The sequence below is a fragment of the Carassius carassius genome, chromosome 5 (assembly GCF_963082965.1).
Source record: "Carassius carassius chromosome 5, fCarCar2.1, whole genome shotgun sequence".
Taxonomy (NCBI): Eukaryota; Metazoa; Chordata; class Actinopteri; order Cypriniformes; family Cyprinidae; genus Carassius; species Carassius carassius.
In genome coordinates this window covers 13,529,204-13,542,360 of record NC_081759.1, presented here as the reverse complement: position 1 = coordinate 13,542,360, position 13,157 = coordinate 13,529,204, and the positions used below count along the sequence as shown (strand labels likewise).

The following is a 13,157-nucleotide window of genomic DNA, read 5'->3' as shown; positions in this document are numbered from 1 at the left end:
AACTCAAGTGTTTGTGCGAAAATTATTAATGCACATTGATGACAGGGAGGCACCCTCTTAATCACTTGAATTTTTTCCTGATAATTAATTTACTTTAAATTGCGGTGTCTCATATACATGATATCTTGAAATGCTTAGAAATAAGAGACAGCAGATTATTGTAAGTCTAAAGTTTATTAAATAATAGCAAGTTTACAATAAATGTACAAAATTGCAATAAATTAGTTACATTCCAGTTGCGCATCCGTTGCACTGGCAAAACCTTCTGAAGGTGGTCAATGTATCTGTTGCAGACAGTTTTTGTCAAGCAATTGCACCAAAAAGTTACAATGGCCTCAAGAAGCTCGTCTTTATTTCTTGGCTTGACCTGACGTCTGATAAATTCCTTCAGTGCGTGCCACACCAGCTCGATGTGATCTGCAAGTGAAAAAAATTGTGGGCACGCTTTGTTAAACCGAGGGAACAGTTTATGAATTCGTGAGTACGGTTTATAAACTGCGGGGACGGATTGCAAAACCGTCGCCACGGATGGTTTTTTTTTCTCCTACAGGTGACGTGCAGGGCTCCGTGCGAATGGGATCAACCCTCCCTCGCTCGTTTGCCAACGCGCCTTCTGCTGCCGAGCAGAGTTATGTGAGCAGTTTGGACTGGAGTTTGGACTGGAGCGAGTAGGGATTTTTTTTCCAAGTCGGAGCGTCGTGTTTTCACTCGCTCCAAGAGCGCTCCACCACTGCTCCATCACGAGTACAATTCATGCCAACGGCGCATAATATAACTGCATATTTAGGAATAAACATAATTTTTTTTACAATTTGTTATTTTTTTTTAAATGTAGGATAGTCTTAGGCTACAGTCTACTAAACAAAAATTAAAAGCTACATTTTTTATTTCATTTTCATTTCGGTTCATTCTTGGTTTAAAAAAATCTTCAGGCTCCATATGCAGAGCGAAATGGGAACGGTCCAGCATTTAGCAATAATTAGTATTAACTCTGTTATTATTCTTGATTTTTCAAACTACAAGCTACAAGCATTTTTGGATTATGCCTTATGTTACAAGCACTGTCTCCCAGAGGTTTCCCCACATGTCCAGCGCTGACAGCAAGCGGGTAAAGGACCGGGTCAACGAATTCCTACGCTCCCCAAGGAACTCTGTTGCCCACCGACGTCTGCACTTTTGAAGACACTTTCTTTTAAAATACATTTCTTTTAAATACATTTAAAAATCTGTTAATATTATATTTTAGTAGTTGTATTTTATCTGGCGATTTCTATTAAAAAATAGAAGTGGTTGTTTTAATTTAAACGTGTCTGCTTCTATTTTAGCCAATCTATTTTCAATAAACTAAAACAAAAATAATAATAAAAAAAGGAAAACGAATACAGCTTGTTATCAGACTGTAAAAAAAATACAATGAAAAAGTCATGACAACTCGTTTTTAAGGTTGGCAACTTTAACTTATAGAAATAATTTAAGCAATTTATTATACTAGTTATTATACTATTATTATACTAGTTTAAATCTGAATTTTTAATACTATTAATCTGAATTCAGAATCTCATGGAATTTTAAGTTTAAATGAATGAAAATGCCACAGTGAATGGTAAATATAGCCTAAATAACAGAAGACCTTGATTGCATGTTACCATGAAACTAACAGAATAATTCGTTTTTTTACATTAACAATTCATGTATAAAATGGCACAGCAACATTTATATCAAACACTTTTACGTTCACAACTGAGCAACGCGGGAGGAATGTATTGCGCAAGAGCGCACAAGTGAATGTGAAGAGAATTTTTAGGGGGTAGGAGGATTTTTTTATTCTTAAATGTTCAAATGCATATGATTTCAGTATGACGGAAAAATATTAAAATGAGCAAAAATATGCCACAGTAGACCAGCTGCTCATGCTGAACTGCGCAGTTTACAATGAATATGTGCGTGTGAGGCACCAGCGCATAAAACAGCTGAAATATACCATACTCAATTTTTGCTTACACGGTTAAGGCATAATTGGAGACAGTTTGAAAAATCAAGAACAACAGCAGTTAATAAGAATTTTTTGCTGTTAGAGCTAATGCTGGACCGTTCTCATTTCGTTACGCATATGGAACTTGAAGGATTTCATTTATTAATTTTTGCTAAGAGCAAACCAGAATGAAAAATATATATTTTTTAATCCATATATATATATATATATATATATATATATATATATATATATATATATATATATATATATATATATATATGAACATACACACAGATTAGAACATTTAATATTTTTATTCTGGTTTGTTTATATATATATATATATATATATATATAGAGAGAGAGAGAGAGAGAGAGAGAGAGAGAGAGAGAAAGAGAGAGAGAGAGATAAAGAGAGAGAGAGAGTTATAATATAATATAGTTATAATATAATGCTATTGATGTTTTACTTGTCCTTTCATCTTCGTTTACAAACCCTCATTTTATTTTTACAGTCAGTTCAAAATTCGTCCCTTTGCGCCATCTGGCGGTAGTTAAGCGAATTATTTTAACACGCGACTGAATTCAATTAATGCCGCGCCACCGCGGCGGTAGTGCCCAAATAGGCTGTCAACCTACTGTACATAATAATATCTACTACACAAAAATGTTGGTAGAATCCAGGGCTGGATTTTACAGTGAGGCAAGAACAAACTTTGGGGCCCCAGATATACTGCAAATTATGTCTTTTGTTGTTGTTGTTATGTTTGTTATGTTGTTATGTTTGTTATGTTGTTTTTTACTGCAAAATATATCAGTATCAATAGTCTATATTGTCATTCAAAATATTATGAATTTGGACATATTACTACTTGCCTGCTATATAGATACAAATTACAGCTGGTGTAATCTTTAGTTAATATTAATTTAATTGTGCCATCATATTTACCATTCTGCACTTTCAGAGGGCTGTGTGATGCACAAATAAAGTAAAAAGGTATATGTTCTACAGTGTTTTCTTCTTTACTAATGTAAGGTATGCAAACATAATATATGCAAATCAGAATACATGATGGACATAAGGTTTACATTTACGGGCTCATCGTTGTTTACATGTTTACATTTCTTTTGTAAACAAAACTTCATATATTAAATTAGTGTCGTGATATTTATTAAAACAATATTCGCATGTTCTTCTTTGACCAATTGACTGCATATTTGGTTGACTAAGCCTTCTCGTTGATTAATATTTAGTCTGCTGATGGAGAAATCCCTTATTAGATATATTATGTAATTGATTGGCTAAAGAGATGTCTTTCATATAGATTTAAACTGGGAGAGAGTGTCTGATCCACAAACATTATTTGGAATGATATTCCAGTTTAGGAGTTTAGGAGCCAAATGTAATAATGCTCCTCCTTCTTTATAGTAGACTTTGATGTCCTTCTACTTTTAAGTTTTTGCAACCTTAAAGAGTGTGATGATTGTAGCATGATAAAAGTCTGTTAAACACACAAAAAGCTTAACCGTTTAGGCCTTATAAGTGAGCAGCAATATATTTCACAAATACAATGAATTTCTAAGTGCACCATACATTCAACAGATGCATTTTTATTTGCATGCCCTTGAAATTATTATGAAAAATGCCTCTTTATCTTCATTGAATAATGCTATATAAACTAGTGTTCATTAGCATACTAATTTCCATTATCATCCTCCTCTCATTATTCTGAACCACCATTTAAGGTTGCCTGTCCTCTTTTTGACCATCTATATTTGACAGGATTAAAATTTTAGCACAACATGCAGATAAGGGGCACTCTCGTCTGATCATGTCAGACATTGTAATTAGAAAAATGCAGAAGGTTAATTCCCCTCTCAGTATACCCCCTCAGATTAAAGGGCATGCACAATTAAAATGTTCTGTCTGCTGTATTTGTTTCAGTGCAACCACAAGTAACATTATAAAAAAAATACATTGTGAAAATGTTTTGACAGTTAATATAAAAACAGGTTTTATATGGTCACATGTAAATATCCAACTTGCATTGTTGGACTGAGTTTTGATTTTAGACAATAAAATAATAATAATAATAATAATAATAATAATTAATTAAATAAATAAAAGGACTGATCACCAGACATGGAGAGGGAAGAATTTCAGGGAATAACCTTACTGATCATAAATTGTCTTAGTCTGAAGAAAATATTTTAAACAAAGATAGCAAAGACTTGATATTCTCATCTAGGAAAAGTGAAACCACATTTTGTTATCTGAGAGCTACAACAAAAGAATAACTAATGGTGGTGGTTGTTGTTGTTGTTCTTCTTTTTCTTAATTAATGTGCCTTTCTCGTTGTTATCTTAAACATCACCTCTCCCATGATATGCACCTTGTGTTATTATTCAGGAGAAAAATTATATTTTTCCACCTCCACTGTTGTGTTTGACCACTAACCAATGACAGGAGACAGGAAGCACAGATTAAACAGGTCACAAATCAGCTAAAGAGTTGTGAGGGCTGGAGGAAAAGTAATTTGATGTACAGGAGTGTGGCACTAATCAAAGCCATAAGGTTAAAGCGGTTAGCCAAGTGTGTGTGAAAGAAAGGAAAGTCTGAACAAATGCTGCCAAAAGGGTAATAAATTCCTTATAATGACAAAATGACGTAGAAGGCCACATACAAAAGTTGATTTACCTTTTGTTGCATGGCAAAAGTTGTACTCACAGAGAGATGTTTTTTTTTAATCAGTGATACAGAAAACAAGATGGAAAGTGTAATTGTTTCATAAAGTAAAATCAAAGACATTAATGTCAGCCTTAAATCTGCTTGAGATTGAGATTAATTAATGAATCTATCAAAATATTATAATGGATAAATGAATTGAACTAAGTTATGTAATAGTCAATATGCATCACACTTTTCCTTTAACAACACACTTTAACACTTGTGAACATGAATAATGACTATACATCTGTCCGTTACCTAAACTGCTAGTCCTATGTAAGTGGTCTTTGTAAATTACTCGCTAAAGCATAAAAAAAATCTAAATAATGTTTGATATTTTGATACTACTTTGATACTTGTTTACAGTAAAATATAAAATGTTTGGTTTCATTTTACACTTTCTCATCTGCTAAAATTAGATTTAAGTCAGAGTAAAACTGACTAAGGTTAATGAATATGGCATGACAAAATATTGGTCTTTTAAACTATGATAACTATGAGCTGGTAATTTAGCATACATATGACTTGTAGTACGCTCTGCATTAAAAGCTAACATTGTAGAAAATATTTTAATTAGGAAAAAAATTAATACTTAATGCTAAGAACAATCACTTTTACCTAGTCAAAAATTTTTGGTATGATCATTGATCACAACACCCTCAAATCCCATATTCAAATGGAACACAAATGAAAGAGAAGTATGAAAAAGAAAACTATTAAATATGAACAGACGAGAACAGATAAGAACTTGGTAGAATAATCTTTTCAGCATTTAATAGCATCAGCCTCATTAAATAGCATCGAGTTTTACATCCTCAGTAACAAACAACACTAGATTAAATGAAGGCGAATCTGATTTAATTCTTTCCGTCGTCCCAGAAGACCTACACCTCCCAGCATGGCCGATACACTCTTCCCACCATGCACCTCATGGTGTCCCTTTTGATGATGGCGATGCTTGGGCTCAGGTCTGTTCCAACATCTCTGCGCTCTGTACTGAGAAGGCTCTCTGGGGGACTGAGATGAGGGAGTCCTCTGTTCAGAGATGTTAGGGTCCTCAGCAGATTGGAGTTGGCCACCACGATGATCCTGGAGTTGCCTGGTACGTAACCCAGAGAATTCTCCTCCAAGCTCTCGCTCAAGCCTTGCAGATCTGGTTCTGTGTCTTCAGCTTTGGCCATGGGGATGGCAGCAGTTCTGAAGTAGCACTCGGACAAAAGTGACACAGTGATGAGGACGGTACCAACGGAAATCTTCATTCTTGATCCTGTGTTTCTTCAGTGGTTCAGCTGTTGTCTTCTGTGATGGCTTGCAAGCTGGTCTGATAATGGTGAAAACTTGGTCCATTTTTATAGGCCTACCAGCCATTGTCTGCAAATGTGCCACGTTATCCTTAGATTCACCATAGTCTTGGTTTCTCATGAGTATGTGGCTATTTACAAAAACACAAAAACTCATTGAGAACCTGATGAGACCACTGACATAGCTCAAGTGTTTTGTTTGGTGGAAAGTTGATTAAGATTTCCTGCAATGTGGCTTGTGTTCAGCATGCAGACTGCAGGGTTCCATTGAGTGGGCATTGTAAGAGGGGATATAATTACAGAATCCTCACACTTTGAAACAATATGAGAGGATTATAGACCTGTTGAAGAGTCCAGGTTAATAATAACTGTTTTCTCATTAGAATCACGAGACGAAGTCATCAAAAGAGGCTCTAGCCTTATTAGATCAAAATAAAGATCAACACCCAGCAGGAGGTTGTATTATTAAATTTGGAAAAGTGCTACTGATTCATGACAGTGTTGCAGGTGTTTCAATTTGTATCAAGCATCATGTCAGTGCAGCCTGAATGGGGCTCCTGCTGGTAAATGCTGCATGATACAGAGACTATCTATACATTCATTTTACTCTGAATAAACTCACTGAATGAACCACACTGGCTATTCATTGAAAACATTCATCATGGCAATGCAGGTGATTTTTAATAAATTGGTTGTTGTATTCTAGTATTCTAGTACAAACAATAACTAAAGTTTTTAGCACCTATAATTTTTTAAACCAAAATTCCAAAATCAAATCCAATATCCAAACGAGCAGGTTTATATTTCAACTCTTTCTTAATTTGTCAGAATTTAATCTTCCATGTCTAATGTACCCAGTCTTTTCTTCTTCTATCTTCTGATTTTTGATTTCCAAATGTCTTTTTTAAGACTTCTATATTGAAATCCCTCATTTAAAAACACAGTAGTCTCAGAATTGTTATAAATACGATAATCACTTTTTTTGTGTGTGTCAGTAATTCAACTTTGGTTTTTAAGACATAAGACCTTCTTCTGGCCCTTTGACTGGCTTAGTAATTTTCTATAATGAAAGGCCATGTCACATTGTACTGTTAAAGCGGAAGTGTCAAAAATAATTGGAAGCAAGGCCTCTAATAGGACATCTAATAGAACAAGAGAATCTTAAGTAAGAGATTATTCAACTGTGCAAAGTGCTGGGCTCGTCTCTTTGAGAAGATGAAAGACTGCACAATAATAAATATAGATTTTTAAGGCAAATCTTTCATATCAAGGACTACAGAGCAGAACAGAACACCCTACAACACCAGAGAATATATTAATTTATCATTTAGTGGCCAATTAATTATTCTATTATTATTATTTTCCCACCCCAGTACTGAAATGTATATATGATGATTCATATCTTCCCAATTCACATTGCCCTCCCCAATAATAAAATATATGAAATATATGATGATTAATATCTAATGCATAAACATTAAAGGTTAGTTTAAAGTGAACCACTGTATAACTCTTGCATAATTGCTCTCTTCTGTAGTGTGTCCAGTGTAGTGTTTGATTATCTACCAAACAATCATTTCCAGTGAGGTGAGCAAAAAGAGCAACTGTGAAATAATAATGAGGCTTGGAACCATAGGAATAGTGTAATCACAGTTGGGATAAGAAAGGCTGGTTTCAAACAAAATATCTAAAATGGGAAAACATTCTATGCTCATCTGGTGAGCATTAGGAACAAGGTGGGTGGATTTTACTATTAGATGGTCTGTGGGCTCTAAATGTCCTCTCCTCTTCTTTTGGGGGATCTTGAACAAGGCTTCTAGCCACCACATTTCCTCTCCCACAAGGGGTCTGTATATGGCAATATGACGAAATTTACTTTCTCACTCAAAAATTCAATGTAAAATTGATTGATTGTGCAGATGTTCTGTGAGGAGATATTACTTACTGGTTGTTCAAGATGCAGGAAACATATTATTCTCTTGAGAAAAAAAAAACACTTTGTGAGCACAATCTTGTGCTCTTTAAATGGAATACAATTGGCTCCAACACCTATTCCAAACCTGTTTATTTCAACATTTCTTCTGTTGAACAAAAAATATGATATTTTGAAGAATGTTGGTAACCAAACAATTGAGGTTAGCCATTGACTGTTACCACTTGTGACCAGAATATTTTGTTGTGCATCATTTTCAGTCACTGAGTAAGTAGTAGTACTACTAAACTGTAGTAAAACCAAACCCAAAATCCAAACCCAAGAAACGATGTTGATGTACCTTGTGTAGTGATTGGTACTCATGTCACCAATGGCATTGTGATTTTTGCATTACACGTCACTTAATATGTGGTTATGTCTATATCAGATGACCATTTCCATAGCACCAGTTTTTTACTTGGCAAAATGAGAACACTCCCAGCCAGGGCTGTTTGATAGTGATTAAGAGATTAAGTTGGGTGTTTCTTTGGCAGAATTATGATATCATACAGAAAGATAAATTGTTGCTTCTCTGAAATTAATAAGCTGAATAACCTTATTATGCATCATACAAATAAAGACACTTTATTTATTACCTGACATCAGCCATAAAACATATACTGATAATATACAACAATGCCAAAGTGATATTATGTCCCCCATGATTGAGTGAGCACTCCAATGGTGGTGACTTTTTCCACTGATTGTGTATAGGTAACAATGCAGTGAGGAAAAGAGCAGAAATTCTTTTCAACAGTCTTGAATTTAAAGGGCTGTGAGATGCTGATCTCCTGGAGCCCCAAAGGGTCCTAAAATCGGGAACATGCAGATGATTGGCTCTGATCACGGCCAGGTATTTATTTTTTGGGCTGACTTGGGTAACACGCACTATGTTAAAAAGACCTGGGACACAAATAATTAGATTGGGACCTGACCTTGACCTGGGTGACTTTTTAAAATATGGACCCAAACCCATACCCTCATCTTCCTGGTTCCTCATGTTCAGGCTGGAAGACCCCTTGTCTCTGTTGCTGTCTCTCACCAAACAGGCTGGAGACTCAGAAAAAGGTGTGTCTGCTGAAATGGTTGAAATATATCCCATTCTGATGAGGATGAGTTTACTTTTTTTTTTTTTTCATTTCAGTTCTGTGAGTGACTGCTGGCATCAGAGTGTGGAACTCATTTGCATAGTCCAAAACACAGTTAGAAAAGCATCCTGAAAGTTTGGCATTACTCACTTTGGCGATGTTCTGAATGCATAAAGTCCAAATATGATGTAAAAAGATCAAACTGGTATGAATGCATTCATTTGTCCAATAACAGCCATTTTCTGAATAAGTATAAAATGTGTTGTAGTTTGCATCAGTTTCAAGGTTTCAAAGCATAGTTAGTATGGATTTGAATGGATCATTGTGGCCTCACTTTGTTTCATCCACTGCTTCTGCATCCTGAGGGCCTAGGGAATTTTTATGGTGTTCACAGACCAACATCACAATCCAATCAAAATTAATCATACATTACCCCCCTACTGTAGTTAGAGAAGGTTTTGGAATGTACTGTTCACCTAGCAACCAAACATAACACCTTAACACCAGGTTTTGAACAGGCTAAACTATTACTCACATTTTCTTCAGGATATTTAAAAAACTATTTATTGAACACGTTTTTAATCATGTAACAATTACTTTCTTAACGCTTAATCTTATTCTTATGTTAATTCTTCATGCTATTAAGAAGCATTATTTTAAGAGCTCTGTGTGTATATTTTGTTCTTAGAACTGATGTTTGGGTACAGTTTTATAGTAACATTATTTTAAATGACTTCAGATCCTGACTGGGTTACCCAGAACTCAATGGCAAGTCACGCGAAAGGTCCCCAGCTCAACACTTTGTGGAAACACCAAATTGGTGGCCAGTACGTGGAACGATTGCTATTGCATTGTTTAGTTGTGTGATAGTAAAGACGATGGCATATATCAAACTTGTACAATGGAAAACCACCATCTACAGAACCTGAAACCAGAACCATCTACTCCAGGTTACCATTTTCCAAAGAGGAACTTCTAGGGTCCCAAGCTGTTGACTCCATCATTCTTCAACTTTAGGCTTCATGTACTTCTTCGACCTACCACCAACCCAGACTGCAAGAGCACCAGGGTGTAGTGTATCGGCGGTTCCAGAAAATAAACAAACATCTTTATATGCTACACATCATTCCTGGAGCACTGGTGCCCCTGCTATTACGCCACTTCCATCCTCAAACCTCCGAAAAACATCACGGAAGGGTAAAGACTCTCTTGAAGGTTATGGAAGTCGCCTAGTGGCCATCCATCCGGAGGGACATCTGGCAGTTCATGGATGATTGCAATCACTGTCGGAGGAAGGAGAGGTGTGGGACAGTGAGGGGCCTAAAGTCATCATGACCGCCATATCAGCATCATCATCAATCTTCAAAAACCAACGCAACCTTCAACTATTTTCAATGTATACCGTGTTGTTTTCGTTCTGTGTCATTTTTTTGTGAAAATAAACTGTTGTTGTTTTATATCAGCCGTCTTTATGTCTTTAATCTGCTCACCCTAAATCTAAAATTAAAAAAAAAAAAATCCTGTTCAAAATTTATACTGGCAGATGTTGATTGAGCCATGGGCATTGTTTGGGGAAAATCCTGAGTGAAAACCCTCACAGTCATCTCTTCTAAAAAGTCCCTGTCCATTAACACTTGATTTAGCTATACAATAAAAAGATCTTACTACTAACTCTATGAGGCTCAAAGTGAATTCTAATTATGAAGAGAAAGGATAAGGAAGCAGGAAGCAGATAAACATGATGGATTTTCCCTTGACTGTAGATGATAAAATCAGTGAGAATGTGGAACCGAATCATGATGACAGATCACCAGATTGCACCAATATAGAGAGAAACAAAACAACGGCACAATGATATAGTTTTCATTTACTTGAAGAAAATGGAAAAATGTCTCTGAAGATGAGGTTTTCACTGACCTCTAACACACTATTATTTTTCTGTTTCATAAGACCGTTTCTAATGTACTGAATCTGTCTCAGTACATTGTAGTGCATATCTCAAATTTTGAAGCTTATGGAGGAGAAAAAAATCTCACCTGAATCAAATTTTTTATACTTTTGCATTATTCTGTCATTTTGTACTGAGTTATGCTAGTAGTGTTTACAAACATAATTTTAAGATCATTAAAACATGGTTTCCTTCACATGGAAAACTGTGAATGTTTCTGAACATAATTTACTACACAAGCATATTGTACAAGGGTATAATCAATCAAGGATATACAGTATAAAAATCTGTTTATATTAAACAGTTGCATAGTCCATATTGCTTTCAAGATTTTCTTTTAGATATTGTTTCCAAACATGTTTTAATGTGAAAATAACTTTAAAATCAAATAGCAATCGATTATAATAATTTTAAATATAAATAAAAAATTTTTATCAGCATAATAAGATCCAAATAAGAAACACTCTTAACACAGTATCAGCCATTTAAAGGGGTCCTATTATGTTCTTTTACAAAGTATTGATTTTGTTTTGGTGGTGTACTTAAACAGGTTCTCATACTAGGTTGTTCGAAAAACATATTATTTTTCACATATTTTACATTGTTACAACACCTCTCTCCCCAGTCTGATATGAATGGCTCAAAAAGTTCCTGTATCAAATGAAGGCCCACCTTTTAAAATACGAAGTGTGCTGTGATTGGTTAGCTGGGCCAGTCTGTGACTTGCTCCACTCGGCACCTGGTCGGGAAATGTCATGCCCCTTACCATAGCTGCTTGCAGCTTCAGTTTAAATATTGCGTCAAAATCAAATCAATTTGAGTGCGATTTAAACTTGGATGATTGTAACCACTCTAAGTTTGTCTGCCTTGGGAAAGCCAGCGTATAGTGATGGCTTCTCTAGTGCAGCTCAACCAGGTATCTTCCCATTCATCAATATTTGTGATATCACAAATCCCGAAAATATGTGTTGTAGTCCAAACGACTCATTTGTTGTAGTTTTAAAAAAATTATTATTGTTAAATAAAATATCTCCTTTTGAAGTGGACTTTGAGCTTTGTAACTTTGCAGATCTTTTTTATGCTCAAACAGCTACATTACAGAATAACTCAAGTTAGAAAAGTGAAAAAGTATAATAGGGGCCCTTTAAGTTTTGCAGGGACAAACACTATTCATATTTTCTTCTAAAAATGTATTAATCTAGTTCAAATGGCTCATTTGTCAAATAGATTTGTTAGTTGTGGAGGTGCAGGTACTGACCCCTGTGTATCAAGGCATGTTATGGTTACTGTTGTCACAACAGTTCTCAGTATGTAAAAGAGAGAGAGAGTGTGTGTGTGTGTGTGTCCTGGGCAGGTGTTTCTGGGTTGTTTTTTGGTCATTTGAGGACAGCTGCAGGCCATATGCTCATAACAGACCTGTTTCTACAACTGTAAATTAAGGATGGAACAGTTGAAGAATTTTAACCATGCTCTGTTTGTCTATATCCAACTGGACTGTAACCCTCCCTCCCGTGAACATAACTGGAGCAGGGCTCTGCAGTCTGTTTAGAGATCAGATTAGCTCATGTTAGATTAGCTCATGTAGATTTTAAATGTCTGTAATATTTGCCTCCACCACACTACACAACACAAATATAAATGCTTGCATGTAGAATATTTCTTAAACTAAGACCCAGACAGTTTTCTTGTCTTTCTCAGTACTTCTCACTCTCTGTTTTCGCTGGCACCCTGAGCACGGCACCTAAAGCTGTTTGTGTGCTATAGAATCAGCCTGTTAACAGTCTTACCACCACACCTCACTATCCCGACCATAGAAATGAGTCCCCAAGGTTGTAGACTCTGCTCTGAAATGTGCACACCAGCTGACTATATCAGTATCTGCCAAGCAAAACACAAGACCATGGCTCAGGGGCCTAAGGAAAGGCAACTTTTGACAGTGCTTCTCACATAACCTGAGCCACCAGTCAGCCCATGGCAGCAAAACTTTGTTAACACAAAGAAGCAGGCTGCACTGTCGTCTGAGCTGAAGTGTTATTCCAGCTAGGTGAACAATAGAGCTCCCTTCTTCGTGGGATGAATAGTGCATATTAACAGCCACAAATTCTATTATGTTCCTGAGATCCATGTGCAGCGGTTTGCTAAAAGC

General features: G+C 35.7%; 1 protein-coding gene across 1 annotated transcript; it reads right to left on the bottom strand.

Moving 5' to 3' along the window:
* Positions 1-5,439: 5,439 nt before the first annotated feature.
* On the bottom strand, positions 5,440-6,006 carry LOC132140296 (pro-MCH 1-like). Its single transcript, XM_059549086.1, has one exon. The coding sequence runs from the start codon at positions 5,959-5,961 to the stop codon at positions 5,587-5,589; it is 375 nt and encodes a 124-aa protein (XP_059405069.1). The 5' UTR covers positions 5,962-6,006; the 3' UTR covers positions 5,440-5,586.
* Between the last annotated feature and the right edge of the window lie 7,151 nt (positions 6,007-13,157).

Coding starts and splice junctions, on each gene's coding strand:
- LOC132140296 (XM_059549086.1), bottom strand. CDS start 5,961: ATGAAGATTTCCGTTGGTACCGTCCTCATCACTGTGTCACTTTTGTCC.